Source organism: Ischnura elegans, chromosome 9 (genome assembly GCF_921293095.1).
Source record: "Ischnura elegans chromosome 9, ioIscEleg1.1, whole genome shotgun sequence".
NCBI classification, from domain to species: Eukaryota; Metazoa; Arthropoda; class Insecta; order Odonata; family Coenagrionidae; genus Ischnura; species Ischnura elegans.
In genome coordinates, this window is record NC_060254.1 from 31308946 (window position 1) to 31332463 (window position 23518).

The 23518-nt window shown below is 37.1% G+C and overlaps 2 protein-coding genes across 11 annotated transcripts in view; one reads left to right on the forward strand and one right to left on the reverse strand.

Annotated features, from left to right (window-relative positions):
- The window catches only part of LOC124165943 (cilia- and flagella-associated protein 161-like), a 33950-nt gene extending 13168 nt beyond the window's left edge, over positions 1 to 20782 (forward strand). For 2 of the 6 annotated variants that reach the window (XM_046543484.1, XM_046543485.1), the window contains exons 4-7: positions 12939 to 13023; positions 15801 to 15962; positions 17937 to 18026; positions 18145 to 18562. In XM_046543484.1, coding sequence (XP_046399440.1) covers positions 12939 to 13023; positions 15801 to 15962; positions 17937 to 18026; positions 18145 to 18276 — 469 coding nt within the window. In that variant the 3' untranslated portion in view covers positions 18277 to 18562. Of the gene's footprint in view, positions 1 to 12938; positions 13024 to 15800; positions 15963 to 17936; positions 18027 to 18144; positions 18563 to 18660; positions 18852 to 19472 lie in introns of those variants that run through there. The other 4 variants (XR_006866362.1, XR_006866363.1, XR_006866361.1 and 1 more) reach the window with 4 other exon arrangements.
- Positions 20783 to 20876: 94 nt separating this feature from the next.
- The window catches only part of LOC124165942 (band 4.1-like protein 4A), an 868424-nt gene continuing 865782 nt past the window's right edge, over positions 20877 to 23518 (reverse strand). For 3 of the 5 annotated variants that reach the window (XM_046543480.1, XM_046543483.1, XM_046543479.1), the window contains one exon: positions 20877 to 21657. In XM_046543480.1, coding sequence (XP_046399436.1) covers positions 21502 to 21657 — 156 coding nt within the window. In that variant the 3' untranslated portion in view covers positions 20877 to 21501. Of the gene's footprint in view, positions 21658 to 22228; positions 22811 to 23518 lie in introns of those variants that run through there. The other 2 variants (XM_046543481.1, XM_046543482.1) reach the window with 2 other exon arrangements.

Here is a 23518-nt window from a genome sequence, read left to right on the forward strand (position 1 = left end):
AGCATTTTGGATGGTCACAAATTTCAAACCATAAGCTCTTCAAAGTGGGACTCGCGGGAGGAAATCCTCCTTTTTCGACGTGATAGTTGAGTTTGCTATGATTCTCGTCCAAGCCTTAAATACCCAGGTATTTTCTCATATTTGGTATTCATTAGGACATGATTGAAGAATACATATTTTACATAAATGAAACTTAGACGTTAATAAATAGTCGCAATGGGAAATGCTTTCATTACGCGCAAGTAAATGCCTAACAATGACTTTTTTCTCACTTTTTTGGTATGAAAAACGCCTATCACATATGCTATCCGCCCCATGTGCGTAATAAAATCATTTGTAATTGCCACTACCTTCAAACCACTTCTCGGCGAGCTCTTTAACGTGGAGCGGCTATCCTCATAGGGACTCGCGGGAGGAAGTCCTCCTTTTTCGGCGAGATGATTGAGGCAGTCGGGCGAGGATGATTTCTGCCCTGGCCTTGGCGGGGAGGTGGGGTGGCCGGGAGGAGAGATGGCAGGTGGTGCGAAGGGGGAATCATGTGGCAGGTTGCGGACGAGCAAGACGATAACCCGAGGCTTCGGCGTGTGTGAGGCGATCCGGGAAGCAGGTGTTGTGCTCGGGCTCGATGACGTTCGAATCTTCGCCGCACCATCTGCTCCAAGCGACCGTCCTTTCTTCCCGTTTTCCTCCATCTCTCGAACACACGGCGCATTCCTCGCTCGAGGCCACCATTTCATCCTCTCGGGAAGGAAAAAAAAGAGCTTACGTGATTCCCTTCTCTCTTTCTCTCCGAGTGACTCTGTCAACATTGACGGCGACGCTGGTATGCAGCCGAATCATCTTCGTCCGCTTTCTCGCTGTGACAAACCGGAGGTGTACTTTTTTATGCCTCCAGACCAGAACTGGACTTGATTCTTCTCCACTCGGCTGGACGAGTCGGGGGAACCGGAGAGAATCTAAAAGCGGAATGAAACTTCGTAACAAGAGATAGGCCTTAATTAAATTTTATTATACCAGTAAATAAATACCTAAGTAATTAAAAAAATATAGAAACAAGGGGCACTAAAAATTTCACCAAATGTCTACACTCTATGGGCAGACTTTTTTCACTTCATGAGAATAGTTGGTTTTCACCTCTGAAACGTCCGGTAAACTTATGAGTGTTCCTTTTTTCTGTCTGCATTTAGTTTTAAAACAAGTTGATTATTTTTTGTAGCTCAAAGCGCTTTTCTTAAGACTATATTATATTCAACTTTAAAAATTTGAGCGTTAAAACCCAATTTTATCAAACCTGGCATGGCTACCATTAAGAAAATTTCAGGGGTATTTTATCAATAAATGTAAAAATCGTGATATTGGTAATGGCTGTATATTCGCGTTTCCAACCGTGAAATGGTGTCGTAGCTCCCTACAATCAGACCTGAGGATAGCACCTATCTTGCGGGCCGACTGATCGATTAATGTGATACCATTTACGCGCGAGGGAGACCAAATAGCACAAGCAACCCGAATCCATGAAGCAAGGCGTCGGGATATCAGCATACCAGATCAGAGCATATGTTGAAAAATAAATAAGATACATGGAGAGCAATTAAAATGCAAAAATAAAAAAATGGGAAGCAAATACTAGACATTCCCTTCTATCTCTTCTGCTAATACTCGGTATTACGTTCAAGATAAAAATCGTGACCTTGCTCTGTGAATCCCCAGGTCTTGGATTTGTTGAGGTTGCCCTCTGATAAAATCTTTCCAATGCCTTCGTCTGTGACCTGGAAAAAAACTGTTGTACGGATATTGAACAGGGATAAAAAATTTAAAGATGGCACGGAGAATTAAAACTGGAGGCCTCACAACCTTGTACGATAATTTTTGTTCATTTCTGTGTTAGTTTCCGTTTTTAACCGTAATTATTGAATGTCGATATGCCATGTAGATTGATGTGATCGCTACGTCCAGGAAGGTATAAAGAATATCTGGCTAAGATCTGTCTACCTCTGAGTCTCATGTTTTTCAAAGCCCCCTTCAGCTATAAAATTTCCATTGTGATGCTGTGTGTGCAGTAAAAATGCTATGCTCTATGGAAAGGTTTTGAAGATATAATGGAATGGAGTAAAAGATGGAATGATAATTACTACGATAATTTTCGTAAGTTACCGTGATTTTATTTATTTATCACAACCCTTAAATATATCATATCACAACCCTATAATATCTGATATGACGATGAGAACAGATTAATAGACACGCATGTGCTCTTCTAATTTTACATATTTACATACCTCCATGGTTAATTGAGTATTCTAGAATGTTTTGATTATAAATTGAATTTTTAAATCTAGTTATTCTCACCGTTGTGTGTGATAATATTCTGATTACATTAACCATTAGATGAAAAGTAAAAGGACAAAAAGATGCAGTCAAAACACAAAATGGTGTGTTTCTGTTGTGTCAAAATGGTGTGTTTCTGTTTTCTTTGTGTTTCCTTTGTGTATTATTTTTCATTTCATTTACTTTCATTCGTTCAGTCCTGAATTAGCGGTGTCATAGGTATGGTTAATCGTATTTTTCTATTATGACTATAGGGTCATAGTTTTACTATTATTTGCTCGTAAATTAAAATAACTTTGTCCAACCTTGTATTTTTGAAAATTAACGTGGTTCATAGCGGCAATTTCCTCAACCGAAAATGACCGTAATTTACCCATCTCCATTTGGAAAAACGTAGGCGCAGCGAGCGAATTTCCCGTCGCCGTCTTTCCTCGCAATCTTCACTGCGACCATGATATACAAATGCTAGTCGTTGAAGTTGTGCCAGTGAGGAAAATTCTATGCAAGACTATATTTACATAATTCCTTGAAAACTACCTCAATGGTGTTTGGAAAATGGTGAATTTTCTCCAGCAGTTACTGCGATATACGCTATATCGTTAACCCTCGTTCACCACAACTGAACTTGATTTACTTGGCGTTTCGTCGGAGTTGATTTAGCAAGAAAAGCGTCTGCTAGCTCACATTACAGCAAGCTGCGCGATTCAATGCAATTGGTGTAAACATAAATTGGGTATAGTTCAAATTAATCGTTATTCTAGTGAATAGTGCTCTCCATCGGTATTCCTAAAAATTGTATAATTATTTTGATATCGATTTTTCACTGATCAATTGTGTAACAGGGTAATATTGAGCCAGCGTTACGGAGAAGAAGTCCTTGGGAAATGTTGAAGGAAGATAATACGGAGGATAAATGACCCAATGAAAGCCAGGGAGAAATGGATAATTGGAATGAACATGTAGATAATTCATATGATAGAATAGAAGGGTGACATTGTTGTGTCATTTAGAAATAATGGAATCAAAAGAGTACAAAAATTAATTCTCATGAGCAAGATGGAAGGGGTTGGGAAGAGAGGTAAACCGCGGAAGAGATTGTTACAAGATACAGAAGAAAACTTTAAGGCAACGGGAGTCATGATATTGAGGGAGAAAGTAAGAAGAATGGGATCTGGTTGGTATGGTGGCTAGAATGCTGGCTTTCCACCCAGCTGAACCTGGTTCAAACCCCGACGGTGGTAGAGATTATGCAGTGGCTGCCCGATCCCCGCTTGAGTACATTGTGGAGGGCACTTCAAGTGTAGCACTCCGTCCGTAGAATGGGACGTTAAGCCTTGGTCCCCTTGGCGCCTTTCATTGAGAGCAGTCTAAAGTCGACTCCTGATTTCTCTGCAACCTTCCCTCATGACGCAAATGACCTCAGCTGTAGGTCGCCTTCTCCAAATACCAGTAAGAATAAAAACTAAATTGAGGCCTATTGAGTAGGAAGGCAAGGCCCACACCAGAGTTTAGAGGTGTTGATGACGATGAATGATCATACAAAGCCATGTAATATATATTTATTTTTTACTAACGAGCCGTTACCCTAACACGGTTCTCGAAATATCCAGCAACAGTGGCAGATCCAAGATAGGCATAAGTGAGGGAGGGCTTGGTGGGGGGCCTGAGGGGCCTCCCAGCAGTAGTGGGGGTCTGGGTTTTTACAAAAATTTTAAGAATTACGAGGCTTCTAATATCACATTAAGTTTTTCTCATTGCCAGTTTTCTCAAAAATTAAGTTTTTAAAGCAAAATTTATGTACATTTTTAGTAATTTTACCTCATGGTAAGTTTTTTTACGCATTGCAGACAGAAGGACCTTGAACGGGTGTTCAGTGGCGACGTAATCCAATTAATCAAATTAGCGGCATAATCGTATCGGTGCCGCGGCGCACGGAGTTATCCGTGAACTTTTGGGTTTTCGGGGCTCTCCTCTTCATATTCGACAACTGAACCAAATACAATGTTTTATTGGATAACTCAGGAGGGGGCATTAGCCCCCCGTAGGCCTTCTCTAGATCCGCCTTTGTCCAGCGGCATTGTCCACATTACGAAAAAGAGTAATAATATCCGTCAGGATCACGTCGCTACGGAATCAAATCACTAATAGAATTTCGAGTTCTTTAGTTTTCATTGACGCTATTGTTTTATGCAGTTTTGTGTCATTATTTTTTTAAATAATTTATTTTATTGATGACCACTGATGGGTGGGTCATGAGCGACCGATATGCGCGATTTAGATCTTTTGCGTGATCGATTGATGAACGGGACCACTCCGACTAGCGACGCAGTCTTTTCGGCCGTTCGCGACCGAAGCCGGTCGTCGGTCACTTAGTAGTCGTTCGTCGTCGTTTTTGATGGAGGTTGGTGGTCGGTCATTCGTGACCGAAGTCTGTGGTCGGTGGAAGTCGCAGTGCAGTCTTTAGCTGTCGGTTGTTCGTGATCGAGAAAAGGGATCCAGTTATTCACAACCGAAAACAGTAGTTCGCGAATGAATCTCCATCAAATGTGACGTCTGCGACAATCACGGTTTCCCCAGTTATGGGATTTGGTGACTTATTATGAAGTTATTTTCAGTGTGTACGTATAGGGTAGGAAAATATATATAGACACAAGTAGTTACCTATTTAGGCAGTGACCGACGATCGATCATTCGCGATTGACTCACTCAAGTGAATAGTGAACGGCGATCGACATCACTGGAACGACCGACTTATTTTTGACGTAATACTTTGCCTTTTTTAAGGTTGAGAAGATAATTTCTTTGGCACTTATGAGACCGGCCAATACACTACTCTGATAAGTGATCATATTTACGGCTATTGTGAGATCTCATCAAGCATCCATTGGCGGATTCAGAGGAGAAGGGGGACCCAGGGCATTTGCCGCCCCCCCCAGACGCTTAAAAACTAGACAAATTTTTAATACGGTTACAATTACGTTCGTTTTTTGTGTATTACGGAGCCTCAATCATTTAATTTTGTATAAATAATTTTCATAATAAAATAAAGAGAATATTTCTTTCAGCAATTGTTGTATCTTGTTTTTAATCTCACGTACGAGAAGGTCGTTTGCCTATAAGGCCCTTGTGTTTCCCCCCAAGAAAAAAATCGTGAATCCGCCCCTGCAAGTATCCATAGCTTTATGGATCTACAATATGTTTTCCCTGTTCTATTGAGAATGGTCTTTTGCAAAAATCTCTGTCTTTCACTGACAAACCTATGCAAAGGCATGCAGAGGACAGCGAGGGGGGGGGGTTTAGGGGATAAAACCCCCCCAGAGCTCAGAGAAATTTTGAAGTTTAATCCATTTTACTTATCTGGATCAGTATTACTTATAGAATAAAGATAGGACTTATTAAATATCCCTCAGAAAGCCGTAAAACTCGCCATTTTGAACCATTAGTCTTCAAATTTTTTTCTGGAGAATGGCCCCCGCAACTCCTGCTTATCCTGATAGGTATGCAATACCCTCACACCCGTAAGTATTAATTGCGCCTAAAACCCCCCCTTGCCTTAATTCCTAGCTGCGCCCCTGAAGGCATGAACTTATTTTGATGCAACGTTATGTACGAGTAGTTTCAGTTTAGTGGCTTGTAACGCCTCGGAGTCGCTTCTCCAAACTCCCCTCACTCGTTAGTGAAAGGATAGATGAAGGTACCGTTCTTTTGATTACACGTTTAGTTCTCATACGTCCACCCATGCAGTTAATGCCTATATTTTATGAGAAGGAATGAGCGAAGTGACATGGGACCGGTTTTAGGGGAACGACACAAGGAAAACCTGTTTAATTGTCCATGGAGAAGACATGGACAATTTTTTTTTCTTTTCGGGGTCACTGGCTGTTTCGATATCTCTTTTCTGAATGTGTAAATACGCACGCGTAAGAGGGCCTTTAAAGATAACTGTTCTCCGATAAGCACCCTGTTTTTGAAAACGATCCCTGGCGAATAATCATGGGGATTTTTACTGGGGCTTTTTAAATTACCTTTCTTCTGTCATAAAGAAATAAAAACAGATACTTTTCAGTTGTACCCTTTAATAAAAATTTCAGACACTGCATCTGTTGTATCAATATTCACCCTATTATTCAAGTTGCACGGCACCGATTATCTTGCCTCGTGAATTACGCTGCGTTCGATGGCCTTCTATTCATATCACAGTGGTAACTAGTCTAAAATAATGTTTTGCTGTTTTCTCTCTTCTCAGAATGAGTAAAATATTTAGGCGTTATTATATATTGGTACAAATTTTGATTGCGCCCTTTAAATCACGCAAAATTATATACAAATTAGTGCTATCCGATGGCAATTGGGGACAGTCCACCTTCCAATGTAGTTGCCACAAAAAGCCATTATGGGAAATCTTTTCCGAAGTCAACTCCATTATTTGTTTATCCTATACATTTTACCGTATTGAATGCATTTCAATGAAATTCTTGCTTGTACTTAGTAGTTCAATTAGAGAAGCTCAAAGATGTCAGTGTGAAAATTTTAAGCCGCTCAATGGAGACAAGTTTACCTTCAAACAGTAGAAAAATCGTAAATAACGCTCATGAAAAAGTTTTTGGAAAATTATCGGTCATTGTCTATCAACCTAAAACGCCAATAAGGATAGGTATTAAAAATGACCAAAACCACCGAGTATAATGAAGAATCAAAGTATAAATGTAAGTAAAAGTTAATGAAAATGACACCCTTACCAACGTTTCCTGGTTGGAGGTCCGCAAGCATACTCATTCGCTTTCCTCGCGAAAGATATATCGTGTATCATTCTAAGTATTCTCCCCCAGATTATTTATCATCCTAGCGACACTGTGGGAAGGAAGCTTCATGTATAAATTCATTTGTTATACCTAGTTTATTACGTTTGAATGAATGCAGTTAGCTACTTGCTTACACTAATATCTCTTTCCTCATTTCTATGGGGAAATATTATCCCACGGCCACATGCTGTCGGTGGACTTCCTAAGCAGAAAAAATAACTCATACCTCATTTCAATAAAATTGATAATTACGTAATTATAACTATACGAGAGTGGAATGGAAGATAAAAGTTTAATAGCCTTTGAACTCATTTTTTTCATATTGGTCATGGTTTGTACTGAACATCATTGGGCTTCTCTAATTGAACTCATTAAAGAGGTCTATAAGAAAAAACGAAATGTGTTTGAACTTATTCGATATAGCCAGGATATATTGTTCTCATAGAGACCCAATAGTGATTTTTGTATCAAACTGATATTTATAGCAATAAATGACAGTTATTTCTGAGTGGATTACGAAAATGTTTAATGAGCATGTAATTCGATAGATACATAATTATTCAAGCTGTTTACACCGTTTTATAGGAGCTATTTATCATTTTGCTACCATTAGATGGTTAAATTGTCTCATCAGAACCACCAGACTGCCGTGAACTGCAAAACGCGGTAGGAGTTTAATGAGATGGAGTCAGTAACGGCGAGAATGTCCTCGAATAACCTCTGTTAGCGTTACTAAATGGGCCGACATGCCGATTTTATGACGACTTTCCGCTTAGTTCTGTAAAATAGGATGTCCAAGATTGATGATACTCACAGCTCAGTAAGTTCATCTAAAATACATATTTTTGGTGTCGCAATAAAATCTCTTGTACTTTTTTTCCACAAGCAACGGCGAGAAACGTTTTCTGAAGCAGCTCTGCTTTACGAGCGCTGACAGGAAAAAGGCTTGTCGACCTTGATTACTTCTAGGCTTCGAGAAACCACATTTTGCTCCCGATATCTGCAGCTGTTTGGGCCTTTTTGCTTTCTCTGTTGATCCTGGCATGATTTGATTCTTCGCTTTTACCAGAGCTTATGTAATTGCTATAATTACAATTAATGCATCGGAATTAAAACAATGAGTTCATCGTTTAAATTATTCCAAAGATTATGTAAAGGCATTCCAGAGCACATTTTCTATAAGATGCACAGGTAATACATTCGTTAAATATTTATTTAAATTATATATAAATTCTATATTAATCAATATACTAATAGTAGGCGAACGATTACAGAACTAGGCCTAAAACATGTAAAATCAATATCCAAAACAGAATAAACAGTGCTCAATCAAAAATAATCTTTGCAGTCCATGATACGTAAGCGGGAAAAAGTATTGTATTTCTTAAGAAAACCAGCCGAAGGAGCCATTCAATCTGAATTAATATTATCGGTTAGGTAAAAGTTGATGTAATTATTTCAAATACGTTTTCCCGTGGTATCAGAGGATAAAACTGCTTGCTATGGGTTAGTAAATTGCTACATTTACGCCGCCTTTTGAACGCAACACATTTTTTCGCCATTTTTTTCATGTTGAAGTGTTATTTTCCAGCTCTATAAGCTTCCTATTGATCATCATACTTTCCGTTCTGCAAACCATTTCTACCGCTACCGTGGTAATTCAAGACGATTGAAAATTTATTGATGTTACAAGTGCAATCTTTGATTTCACTGGCATTACTAGGATTTATTCCATTTTTCTGTAAACCTCTTCACCAATTTTCATTTATACAAATTTTGTAAGGTCTTTTAAATTTCTGCCACCGTTAGGATGCATACTTTCTTCTTTTGTGGGAGTGATTTGCAAGTAAAAAGTTTTTAGCATATATAATGAATGTCTGCCTGTGTACTTTAGTGGATTTACCCCAAACCAGAACATTAATTGGGGAACTAATTCCACATATATTACTGAGTAATCTGCTGTATAGAGAATAGGATAGAGAAATTAAGTTTATATTATTATTATTATTATTAATTCCCGTTTTAAGTGATAAACTATGCTCTGCGGGCTAATGCGACTTTGCAACGATGCACTTTTTGATGCTTATCTCTAAACTGGGCAGCACTTTTTCGCATTTAGCATAATGAACACGTTGCAAATTCATAAACAAACTCGTAATCAATTAAAATTGTGATGACCTGTCGCTTTGTCCTATCTAATACGATGTCTGCAATCGATGATATAAGGCTGATAGTTATAAATTCATTTTTTTCTTTCCTTTCATCTTCAATTCAAATATTTTTTTGCGTAAAAGAATCAAAATACCTACTTTCATGATATGTTTATTCTTTAAAGTCGCTAAAATTTTGATAATGCTACATTTGTCCACATTAATGACCACATAATTGAGAAAAAAGAGAAATTTTTTTCACCCCACCAGTACAAACAGTATGTTACCGTGAAATTTAAAATTTTCATTATATTTAAGGCTGAATATGTCGCTTACATTTATAAAATGCTCTTCTTAAAACAACTAAGGAGGGACATATCCTATATAGCTTTCATCATTACCGTGGCCATATAACTTTCATTGCTTATGAATTTCCTTCATGTTCGAACTTAAGTTGCCACTGACTTCAGCCGCTGTTTTAATCATGATGCGTGCGCGCATATGCATGCACGCTCATAAAGCAAGCAGCATATGCTTACCCAATAGTGAATCTTACTTTGGTAATTTATTACGAGGCAAATCAACCATTCATTTTAGAAAGTTGCGAGTATAAAATTGATTGAAACTAGGCTGAAGGGCAATGATCGTAAAATTTTATTTGATACAGATGGTATCTTTATGGATCTCAGGTTTTGTCGAGTTCTAATAAAACTTTGATTACTTCTCGTGATGAAGGTGTTATAAACTAACCATCATCTCTGATTTAGGTGGTTAGTTAGTATTTCAAGTTGAAGGAGTCACGTCCTTCAGCCATTTTGAGTTTATGCTTACGATGGTAGAAGGATGGTGTTTTCATTTCCGGCGAAACAACAACCTTTTGCTCTCACTCCTTAATAAACACGTAATATGTAAAACTCAGTAAAATATAGCTTGGGAAATACTCGGACATGGTCACGCACCTTAGGTTTGGATCACAGGGTATCGTGTAGCTGTACTAACCCCCTATGTGCCGAAAGAGAAGAGCAAAGGGGTGCCCTGGTAACTCCGTGGCTAATGGGAAGTTTTTTATTGATCTTATTGATTATTTGTCGTCTTTAATTCAAAATATTATAAAATCTTACTTCATTATAGTGATTTTAAATACGAATTTAGGATTCAAACCCGCATCAAATGTGAGTAATCGAATTGGTCATGGAATAATTAAAATATATGAATGGATTATGTTCGCGTTGTACAGGCTGTTATTCTAGGCCTAAAATGTCTTCCTACACATGAACGGCTGTTTCGGTCGGTTTTTGGGTGCGTCGATGACTAAGGTCACTAGTTCAGCTTTTTCGTTTTAAAAAGGAAACACTTATTATAGTATCTATGCAGACCATTCAATGAAATCACAGGGTCAAGATAACTGTGGAAGACGTTATCACCTTCGGGGGATCTAGAAGGACTTTTGTTATTGTGAATAGCTTAATGAGCGCCGCCCGGTGCGACTAAATCGCTGGGAATCGCAGCTCAGTAAGAGGATATCATTCCTTCTCGACCTGTATTTTTAGTGACCAATTGCTCTTTTAAAACTTCAGCTGTCCTTTTGAAATTTGCAGGATGTATAGAGATCTTTATAATATTACAATTCCCTTGTCAATATTTTTCTGATCGCAAAATTGAACATTTTTCCCCAATACTTTCTCAAATGTATAATATTTGTATTTAAGATACAGCCAATTTTTATGTAATTTCTACCCTATATAACATGAAAATTTAATGATGATATCGTAAGTTTTGGACAAGTAATTCAACTCGAAAAGAGAAAAAACACGACACATTCAGAGGGAGTAATGCTTTCTCAAGAAGTTCTTGAGCAATTCATCTGCCGGGAAGTCAAGCAGCCGGCAGTAGCCGCAGAGGTCCTGTGGTGCTTGGGTACTGCGGCAATAAAGGTGCTGCAGCGCCCAGGTCTTTACGTAAGGTGATTGCAACAACACCTATATATATAAATACTGAGGATTTTTCCAATCTTGAATTTATTTACCATAAAAATAGACACCCCAATGACAAGGCAACCCTGGCATAATACAGCGCCCACATCCTCCGTTAGGGGAAATCATAAAATAACTTTTATCGAAATTTAAATTTTCAGTATCAAAAATTCAAAGCTCGATTTGTCTTAAAATGTACCCTATGGTGCCAAACAAACGGAAATGTAAGCTTTATTGATCTGTATATTGTAACTGCAAATTATACTCTTTTATAACTTATTTATTTTGTAACATCCTACGGTGGCAGCAAGAACGTTTTAAAATAGATATTCATAATTAAATATTCATATTTTTCCTTTAAACTTAAGTTATATATTTATGTTCATATATAACCACCTTAAAGTGAAGCTTGAGGCGACTGAACATATTTAAATTGCCAATGCGACCCGCTATAGAGGTCCTTTGATTAGCCTTAAATTGCTCTTAAAATGCAAATTAGAGTCCAAATAGTTTTTTTAAAGCGAGAGATTTTTGAGGGTGCATTAGGGCATCACTCTCGTTCCTTTTCATTTTTCTCGATTTCCTGACGTAATAATAATCTGAAACTCACGCCGTCGTAGTGAAATTTTGAGGGTATTTAGAGTAAGCTTAGCAAGATTGATCTGGTCCAGTTGGACAAATTTGCATTAAAAATTAACATTTTACTCCGAAATTCGTTTGAACGCTACATACGCGACGCCGACGAGAATGAATATCTCAATATGTCATAAAATGTACCCCATAGTGCCAAACAAATGGAAATGTAAGTTTTATTAATAGGAAATTTTGAATACCACCCGTTGACCACCAAACAGTCTCTTGTACTCTTGGAATCTCTGTAAAAAGTCATTTTCAACAAATTCGTCCATCAACACCAGTTCCCTACGAACAGTTATGTCGCAAATTTTTCATATTTTAGATATCAATGATTAATCAAAAGGATCATATATAGATACACTGAAAATTTAAGTTGATTACGTTCATATCGAGCTGGTTAATGCGTCAGGAATTCTAAAAAAATACGACCGATGGAGAGGGAGTGATTCGTCCTCGCCCGTAAGGCAAAAAATTGAAATTCGATCTTTTTAACCATTAATCATTGATTAAATTGCATCCTATGGTGGCAGCGAGAACGTCTTTGAATAGATTATGCAACCCGAAATAGAGGCCGCTTGTTAAGCCATAAATTGCTCTTAAAATGCTACTTAAAGGTTAAGTTGCTTTGTTGATGATTTTATTTTTTTCTTTCTCTTAACCTCAATTTTTAACGTTGATTAGTTTTTAGGAGGGTAGGTCTTTAAGAATTAAATACAAATTTTTTTGCCAACTTTTCGGTATATTATTATACCTTCGTCAGTCGTATGATTTTCATTGCAAAAAAGCCCTGATAAAGGTATAAAAATATGCACAAACTTTGACAAAAATTCGTATTTAATTATTTAAGACCTGCACTCGAAGACACTGATGAACATTGTTTTGTAGGTGAAAAAAAAACCGGTAACTTTTGGCAAGTAACTTTCGTAGGTAAACACTTAGCCAATATACCTACTCATGAATTGCGGGACTATTATCATGAAGCGTCGACAGATAACAATTATATTTATGGCAATTTGCACCCACTAACTCATTTCTCTCTCTTTTTTTAGCACCGGCGATGGAGAGAAAGATGGCCAGCCTGTGTTGTACGGGGAGAGCTTTCATCTCCGGCCAGCGGCTACCAGAGACGGGGAGGTGAGCTAGTTGCAAGTGTCCATTCCCACATCCCATAGCCATTCTCACATGCACTGGATTTTTAAATGTTCCGCGTCGTTTGCTTTTTCGAGATAACATCTCGGAATTCAAACAAACGCCTTCTTACTCTCTCATTTTCCCTTCCTGTCCATCGTGAGAAAATTCCCTTGGAGTCGCCGACGACCTCTCACGCCCTCGTCAATGCGTCTCCCTCTCATTATACCGATGCCATGAGAATAAAGGGTAATATCTGACCCATCTAGAATTTAAGTTACGTAGTGATATTGTGGAAGAAGAATTCGTATGTTATAGCATTTGGGAAGAGGCCAGCGATAGCTATGGTCATTTGCACCATGGGGAAATAGTAGGGAAAGAATGGTGGAGACAAACGGGGCGTCGCGACTTAGCGGAGCTCCGCGGAAGTATCTACTTTTTCTCTTCGTATTTCTAAAATAAGTCTGAAAACAGGCTGCGCCATTATTTTATATATTCATGAAATGAAATTCATTAAATGTTCTGGGTGCATATCCCCAAGAACAACAAACATATAAAGTACCTAACATAATATTTTGAATTTATAGAAAGGGAGAACAACTCTGAAAACGTAATATAATATATTTAACAAAGAACAGACATAATTACATACTCCTACAATAACTTTGACGTAAAGTATAAAGAAGTAATTTGATTACTGATGTAGTATAGTAGGTAGGTATTTGTAGCATTTGCACTTGAATGATTCCACAGTCGTTCAAGTTTTTAAATCGTTAGGAATTTCATTCCTTCCAACGGTTGATCTTACGACGACGATCTATCTATGGTTAATAAAAAAATAAAATCTTTGAAACCCCTGAAAATGGAAGATAAATAAGTATTTATTAACATGGTATAAGAGTTTTGAGAATAAAGCAATTTATGAAACCACTGAAAGAGGATAAAGCTTGCAATTGTTAGAAAAAATCGCGGGTGGTCGTTTTTCGCTAAATTTGTTCAACTTTTCCTCGTATATATTGATAACGTGAGAGCCCAGGAAAGAATAGATCGGCTAAATTATGCGCACTTTATTTGAGAATATTTATGCGAAGTTTCAACTTCCTAGCTCAAAACAATCGTTTTTGAGGTTTTGGCCAGCTTCGATAAGAGAAGGCGACGCGTGCGTATGTCCACGGACCTTAGGTTTAGCCTAAGATTCGTGGGTCCATTCCCGGTCAAAGGGAATATTTCCCATGGTAATTTTTGTGTATTTTCACCGCCGTTTACGTGGAAAGTTTGAAATACATTAAAAATTTTCGGGGGTTCAATAGGGGTGGGGGCAAATTTCGTGGAATGGGATTTATTTGAAGGAGGCATGATATAGTCAATATCTCCCAAAAAAAGGTATTTTGAAATAGAAGACTCAACACACACTCGATACGGCTTTTGGTGAAGCTTCGGAAACCTGTTATATGCTTAAAAAAAACTTTACACAGAAAAAGCACTTAACGTACGCAGTTTTTTGTTTGTTTCTCTAATATCTAAGATCTGCCCCCAAGCACTAACCAGTTCTCTCACGTTCCTCTGATACTTATTTAAAGTTTCCTTTTCTTCTTAGGAAAGCGTGAATCCGAAGTTACCGTCAGATAACTTGAACCCCGAAAAAACTAGCGATTTGAGATACGCGGGGAAAACCGCGTGGACGTAGCTGACGATGGCGACTGAAAGGCCGTTTTACACGGGGCACGGAATAGCGAAGGTTAGATCTGCATTCTTTTCTAAAATGGCGTGGAATTGCGCGAATACGTGAACGAAATTAGAACAGGCGCTATTTTGCCATCTCACGTCCACCCATTCTCGCATGTGTTCTAGCAATTCACCGCTGTACACGACGCAATTTTGACTGCGCCTTCGTACACACGTCAGATTGTGCAAGTACGTACCCGATGGGCGAGTTGTTTATCGAAACGATAGAAGGAGACATAGAGGGCCTGATCCGGTGCAAAACCCGAGAAACCTGTACTTCTATTGTTCGCCGGGAAATAGCAAAACATTATATCGCGTAAATGGTCTTAGAAAAAGAGATGGTGTATAAGCCACTTGCCTTCCAGGAGACGCATTATCGCGAAACAATATTGCATACCACCCAGGCGCTGCGGATGGTAGTGCCCCCCCAACAAAGAACGACCTCTGCCGCCGGCGCTCGGCACCAAAATGCTCGCTAGTGGGCTAACAATGTCCAAAATCGAAAAAATGAAGATAATTTAATAGACAAATAGAAAAATTTTCGTTGTAATCGAAAATATTTTGTGTTGCAATGGTGAAGTAATTCCTGTCACTGAAGGCAAATGCTAAAATGATATACCATCCTGCTCCCTAAGAAACGTGGTACTTTTATAAAGATAAGATGTTCACAAAGGAGGGAAATATGAAGCTATGCGGATGCTATTTACCAAAATCAAAAATTGTTCAAACAAAAACTTTGATAGAAATACATTTTGTCGAAATTTTGTGGCATTTTAACATTTAATTTGAACGCTATAATAATAATGACAATAGTTAAATTATCTGTAAAGTTAATTACTTGAAATGTTTTTGCTTTGAATAAAAAATTATGATTAAAAGACACTCTCTTTTCAACATCCTCCCATCTTCCACTTCTTTAGGCCATTGCCACCACTCAGTAAATGTCAACTGACCTAGGTTTCTCGTCTAGAATTGGCCGAGTAGTATAAATTTTTAGTGAGATAAATAGCCGCATAAGGAATTCTAATAAGATATATATTTAATTTCTTTCTACTCAGGAATTATTAGTGCAGTCCAAATTTGGTCTGCTAAGCAATAAACTTGGAAGATCAGGAGAACCTAGTCTGCAACTCAGTAGTGTGAAAAATGTTGACACAAAATGGCATTGTGTTTTCATAGACCCAAATTACCGGTTTGAAACTAATGGATCACCTGTTCTAGTAAGTGTTGAATTAAATAACAAAATATGTGGCAAAATTCCATGAAACATATGGCTTAGTTTATAAATATAATTAAGGGCGATTCCACTCGTCACGGACTGACCGTTACAATGCGTTTTTGAACTTTTAAGAACGCACGTAACGCGAACGAACTGACATACAAAACTTTTTCTACTTCCAAATTGCTGCAAAATGGTGTGAAGTTTAACTTTGGTTGATACACTACTTTGTCTTGAAAAATACAGGACTTACGTGACTTAAAATTCACTGTCACAGACTGACAAAAATGAAACGAACTTTCAGCTCAGAGTAAAACCTCTAAGGTTTGCTCTGAAACAAAGAGTGATCAGAGTTTCAGAAAATACATCTCAGACCACCAAATGCAAATTTTATAATGCTGCAAAGCCCATTACAAAAACTGATTTTACAGAGGATTAATTCCTCTTGAAAAGCATCGTCACGGACTGACCAGAAATGTCACGGACTGACTTTTGTGATTCCCTTCTGGTATAAATTTATTCACTGCCAAAAATTTTACAAAATAACTTCTTTAATTCAAAATAAACAAAACAAATTTGTGCAAAAACCCTTAAAATCATTCAAAATAATGAACGAACCTCAAAATAGAAAAAAATTATTAATACAGTGGCCATAAAAATCAATTAGCAAAACAGATGTTTTTTGCACGTAGATGACTCATTAAATTTAGTATGTGGCTAAAAACTGTGGTGAACACATAAAAATTTCTCTTATCAGAGACACACGCGACTCATGCTAGTGTCAGCACTTAATAACGAAAGTCTAGACTTTATAGCACAAATTTTGATCCACATCAGAGCCTCCAACCACTTTTTTTGTTTAACCAGTCAGTATGACATTTACGTGGAATTGCTCTTAAGAAAATGCATGACCTCAAGCCTTACCAGCAGATGTTCATATAAGGAGGTTTCTGGGTGATAAAGCAGGTTGCGTTGATCATTTCAGCAGATGTTTTGTTGCTCTAATGTAGCCACTAATCCTCAGAGCAGAAGTGAGCTGAGCTAGACCTGTCCCGAGGACAACACTTGCTTAGTGTGTTGAAATGTAGGTTACAATGAATGGAGCTCCATAAGATATCATCTACCTAGTCCCAGCTGAGCTCTAATAACCCTCCGAGCTAACCCTCAACAACATATCTTTTGTCTTGGATTTTGCAATTCATGCCTGGATCCATCACTTACTGCAGCATTCATTTCATAAAATTTGTTAGCTGTAGGAGGAAAGGCAGCACTATTTTCCACAATTTATCATAACTATTTCTCTGAGATGTGATCTCCCTTTGCTGACCCGCAAAATGTTTGAAGCAATGGTATCCACAACTAATGGTGGGAAGGGAGCATTGAGTTGTCCATTTACGCTTGCTCTGTATTAGGATTTAGTCAAAGTGTAAAGCCCCTAGGACACAAAATGGTCTTCTATCCCTACCAAGGAGACAAAGTATGCCCAATTTTAGCACGGAATTCCCACCATTATTCTGGCATTGCATACATCCAGGATGTAAGAACCTGCACAACCCAACCTTCCTTTCTGATTATTGAAATATGTAGTCTTTGGCCTATCTTCAGCACAGCAAATTTGAAAGATACCCATCTCTCCCCTCAGCTAACTGCTCAGTATCAGCAATTGTGAGGTATTTTTATAGTCCACTGTTGCGGACTTATTCGGTAACAACCACAGTACCACAATGGCCCGGAAGGCCAAAGGTCAGTGGTTTGATCCCCAGTCCAGGGGAATTTTTCCTCATAACAAATTATGTAAACAAACAGACATGTTTACCAAGCCAGATGAGCACTCTATGCTCTTATTCCCAGCCCTTTGTTATTGGTTTCCCCAAAAGCTGATGAATAATGTTTTATAATTGTTGATTAAATAGGTACCTACATATATGAAATGAATGTGAATGATGTCCCTCAGAAAACAATATTCTATTTTCAGCCAAATCAAAAACTAATCATTTGCCATTCCTCAAGTAACAGACGTTTAGCTGTAGAAGACCAATTCTGGAATAAAAACCTATTTGGACTGGTAAGAGAGATAAAACAAATTTAAGCAAGAAAGCTTGTTGATCATCCGCATAAATTCATTGGTATTATTGGTATAAGGTATTATCTGATAAATTATATGGCTGCATTTAAATTTTCAGGAAAGTGAAGTATCCGTACACACTATGCTTGATCCGAGACGGCTAGAAAAAGGGAACAATATATGGATGATTGCCACTCAAAAACATGGAGAAAATAAAGTAACGATAGAGCCAGCAGACACAAAATGTTAATCATTTTCTAAATATCTTTCACTTGATACGTACTTGAGGATCCATTTTTATTTATTTCTTGATATTTTTTGTCTCCTGTTATTACTCTTGTGAGGGATTTCCTATTGGGAACACATATACCAAAAATAAGAGATTTTGTTCAGTAGTCCAGGATTACTTTGTCAAAAAATATATGTTAAAAAAGGAAATTTGTAAATTGACACATTTAGTTTCTTTTTGATGATTGTAATGACTGAATGTAAATACTTGTAGGTAATAAATAAATTTCTGTATAGCTGTAATTAAATACTTTTTTGATATTGAATTTAGCTCAAATTAAGTATAAGGTAGTATTAAACTACATGGCCTATGAAGTATACTATGAGATTATTTTTTATATTCAAGGTGCAAGCCGTTTGGGTGATATGCTTTACAAACACAATAGGGAGGGGGCCTGGAGAGGATTGGAGGAAATGGCTATGACTTGAGGGCTGTATCCATTGAGAGAAAATGGATCAAGGGAGATGACGTCAATTCAGCTTGAGATGATGTGACCAGTGGCTTGGCAGGGCCCATTAATTCAGATATTACTGAATGTAAGTACTAGATTCCCAAAAAGGTATATATCTTAAAACTTTGAACAGCCAAGAAAAGTAACAAGAAAGCTGATGCATAAAATAAAATCTTCATGCTCTTTTCTATTCACCATGATTTTTTCAAAGCCCTTCATAATATTTAAAAGGTCTTCTATTCCTAAATATAACTTAAATATTGCATTGTTATCATATCAAAACAATACAGATTAACAAAATACTTGGAATCGAATCAGATATCTTTAACTTCTAGAATATGAGAACAATTGCTATATGAGGCTTCATGTGAAAGTACATAATGATATCAAAATTACATGTCTAGCATTGCAGTACATTATGTGGTCATCAGTTCATAAACTTTGTATGAACTGGAGCAGGGGCGGATCCAGGATTTTTTTCTGGGAGGGGCACAAGCAAGGCCGTATCCAGGATTTTGTTCTGGGTGGGGCACAAGGATACCTCGTAATACAAAACGAACGCAATGATAATGGGACCGTATTAAAAATCATGCATATTTTTGAGGGTCGGGGGGGGGGCACGGGCCCCCGTGCCCCCCCCCTGGATCCGCCTATGAACTGGAGTGTTTGGGCAGTGTGTATTTCATTGCTTTTTTTCTCATTTTAGATCCACGGAGTGCCTATATTCTTATCTATGGTAATAGAAAAGGTTCATGTCATATCATTTTATCATTACTGTTTACTTAGTATGAATGATATGACTTTTTCTAGATGCCAATTTTCCATGCAAACATGGCAAGTCACTTGCGAGGCAGAATATTTCTTATGCAGACCTTCCCTGCACTGCAATCAGTCATATTGTATGTTGAATTGTCAACTTAAGATTTTTATTACTTTGGGTATTCAACTATGAATGTGGAAACGAAATCAGAGGTGAGTATACCATACGTGACACCCTAACAACCCATACAACATATGTTGTATTTGTTGTTAGGGTGCACAAACTATTTATTTTTTAATTACAAATATTCAAATTTGGTTGTGTGTACTAGTAGATGATGAGGAAGTCAGCTGCCCTACTTAAATGTCCAGAAAAATTGAAAAGGCAGCAACCTTTTCCGGAGGCTTGAAAATGAAAGTTTTATTTCTTCAGCTCAACAAACAATGTTTAAAAATATTTGATAAATATTAAAAAGCCTTTTGTTAACCCATATCATACCCCAGATGTATTTTGCTGAGAGCTATTGCTTACCACTAAGGCTCTGTGGAAAGTAATGAACTGCCCCCTGAAAACAACCTTAATCCACCTCGCCAGAGTGTTAACTTGAAAGAACTCTAATTACTGAGTGGAAGAGTCAGAGAGTGAAATGGGATTTATGCTAGCTCTACAGCTTTTTGATTGACTCAAGCCATTAACTGCTATAAAATCCAGCTAATTTTTTTTTATAATTTTTTATTCCCTTGTGAAGGAACTTTTTTGGCCAACTTGCATTCATTTACAATTTTTTTTATAAAAATTCATTTCTTGCCTCAGGAATATTCAAACCAACAGAGAAAGAGAAATAGAAATATCTGGCTTCCTGTCCAGGAATACAAGGAGTGACTGCTGGATATAGAAAAAATTTTGTCAGTATCTCAACCCCAGTTTTACATTTTTGAAAAGATGTACAAGCAGGACTCTGCCCATTAGATGAGATGAAGGAATGAGCTTAGAGCCTAAATGATATGCTGAATAATCAGTGCCTCTGTGGGACATAAAGGATATTGTGTGGTAGACACATAAGAATTATTTTCTTCTCTTTTGTTGATTCTTACCGTGTAACAATCATATTGAGATCAACATCTTGAAGCTGCAATGTCTACGCTCCATTGTGATATCTATGTATGTATGTATTGGGTTCATAGTTCATAGAGAAAATTAGAAAAGGTAGAATTCATGAGAGTAATCATGAAGTTATTGAAACAGAAGACATTTGACACTCTTGCACAAACTATTGATTTCCTGGGATTACCCTCTATTAGTATTAAATAGGCTATGAAAATAGAATCTGTTAAAAATTATAGAGCTTAGTTGAGTTCATTCGTTTTATATTGATAAAAAATGGGTCAGGATCAGTAAGAGTGGGTGTAACAATACAATTTTAGGTCTATACTTGTACAAAGGTTGTTTACACAATAATCATATGACAACATTTTATTATGGGTTACTATGGAAAATTTTGCATTTAGCTTTCATAATACCTTATTTAAATAACTTGCAAAATTTACAATACATTGATATAAAATTTCATTCTCCTCCACCATCCTTACACTATTTAACATATGAGGACATCACATTATACGAAATATATGTACATATATGAATATTGCAGTGTTCTTAATGACAGATAAAAAAGACATATGTTCATCACAATAGGCCTTTTTGTGCAGACTGAAAAAGTCTGCGCACAAAAGTTTTGCCTAATTCTTCCATAGGTCTTATACCTGCACAGCTATGGGATACTTATATCAATATACCATTTAAAAAAATGAGATCCTTTTATGAGATGAGTTACAAATTATGTTTTCACTACTCAGTGGTTTTGGTATGATATGGCTGCATTTGGTATATAATTTTCATTGCTTACAGGGGCACTGATGAATCAACTGAGGCCAATGGTTAATTCCACCGCTTGCTCCTGTCCAAGCACTTTATCTCATAACTCTGTACTCATTTCATGAGATGTTTCAGTAACTGTAGGTGGTGATGACTCTTCCTGTACAGAGGTGTAAGGTGGTACTGAGGAAATCGATCCATTGCATGGCTGCCTTCCTATTTGGTCTTCTCTCCACTCAGACTTTAACTGTGTTGCCTGGAAAAATTTAGACCATATTCTATTATGGAAAATTCCTTCATTTAAAGTTTTAGGGTAGCATTTAATCTCATCCACCCATTCAAGGGTTTTAAGGCTGTTGAAATCATAAAAAAATGTGGTTTCAAAGCTTATGAGTAGCACATTGTTAGGAAAAAAGGTGCTTTAATTTAGTTTGTAATTGAACTTTTTTTAATATAAGGAATTTATGTTGTTAGAATTGTTAAATCCAATTGCTGACAGCAGTTTCAAAATCAATAATGAGACATACTTTTCCCTTTCGATTAAGAATACTACCTCAAAATTGGGAAAAAAAACAAAAATTAATGAAATAAACTCATTTTGGAATGACTTGGTGGAACAAGGAGATATACATGGTAGAACGAAAAACACGGTACAGTTCCACAAACTTCAAGTTGCTGTTAACTACTTTTGACAACGATAGCGTCACTTTCAAGACAAACAAACTGTTGAAAAATAAACTGTTGGTCTTTATAATGACACTATAACCATTGAAACTAGTCAACAACAACATGAGTTTGTAGGACTGTACTGTTTTTTTTGTTACACCAAGAAGAATCAATATTTCAAATTATTTTTGCATGATTTTGGTGTTTAATCAAACTAAATTGCATATTCCCAAGTAAAAAATTAAGACAGCTAAAAATATTAATTTTAAAAGAGGCAATTTTCTCACCAAAGACTGCTAGCAGCAAGTGGGTTGATAATCAAAAGCATAAACCTTTCGAGGACAAACTCATAAGTAAAACTACAATCATTACTAAGGCTTAAAGCTAAAGCATGCAGCAAAGCCTTTAATGCCTAGGACATGCAAAATAATAGTGTTTGCTCCTATTGCTGGTAAATGCTTAATGCTGATCATTGCTATACTTATAAATTAATTTCATTTATGTAGGCCATGCACATCATGCTCACCTTTGCCACAATTTATTTTAGCTTATCAAGTTGGGCAATTGTCACTGGTATGTACTACTTTTTGTACTTCCCTATATCTATGTCATACTCACTGATAAGTGCTTTGGATGATAGGAGTCAAGATAAGCTCTAAGCTGGACGATCTTGCTCTTCGCAGGATCTGTCCCTCACCCTGACGTCTACCCTGATTTCTATGGTCCTCTTTGTGGTCCCCAGTCTATGTTTCCAAATGAAATCACACAATGAAGGGTATTAGGCCGTCATTCAGTTGGATGGCGTGACAGTCAGTTGCATCAGAACAACTTAGTCTGGAATGTCTCATATTATGGCAAAAAATAGTAATTTATGTAAACCAGTTAAGCAACTTTTTTAGCTCATTACATCCAACTACTGGAACATGTATTAGCAAGGTGAGCCACAAAGCAAGCATTAGCCTACCACAACCTTTTTTTCTAAAAAAAATAATTAAATAAGAAGCTATGGGCTGTTTGTTATTCTTAAGAAGGGACAAGAGGATTGCCACTATTAAAAATTGCTTAGCTCTACATTTTAAATCAGTTTTACATGCTCATTAGCCACCAATGAGACCATGTAATTCAGTTTAAAAAATAAATTTTAAATTAATAATTAAGCTTCAGCACTTTGCCACTACGTACATCAAAGCGACTAGGCAATGAAATAAATACATTTGGCATTAAATTAATGAAACATTAAATAATATTCTACACTCACGTTGAAATGCCACCCAGGTTAATTAAACCATTATATATCCTGGATAATCCCTCGTAGCACAAAATATTTAAAACTAATTATAACGGTTTTCTTACAGGCATCAATATGGTAGACACCTGAACAAAATTTAGTTATATTTTCTAGGGATAAAGTACTTGTCAAACAAAATATCTGGTTTCTCCATGGTTGAATA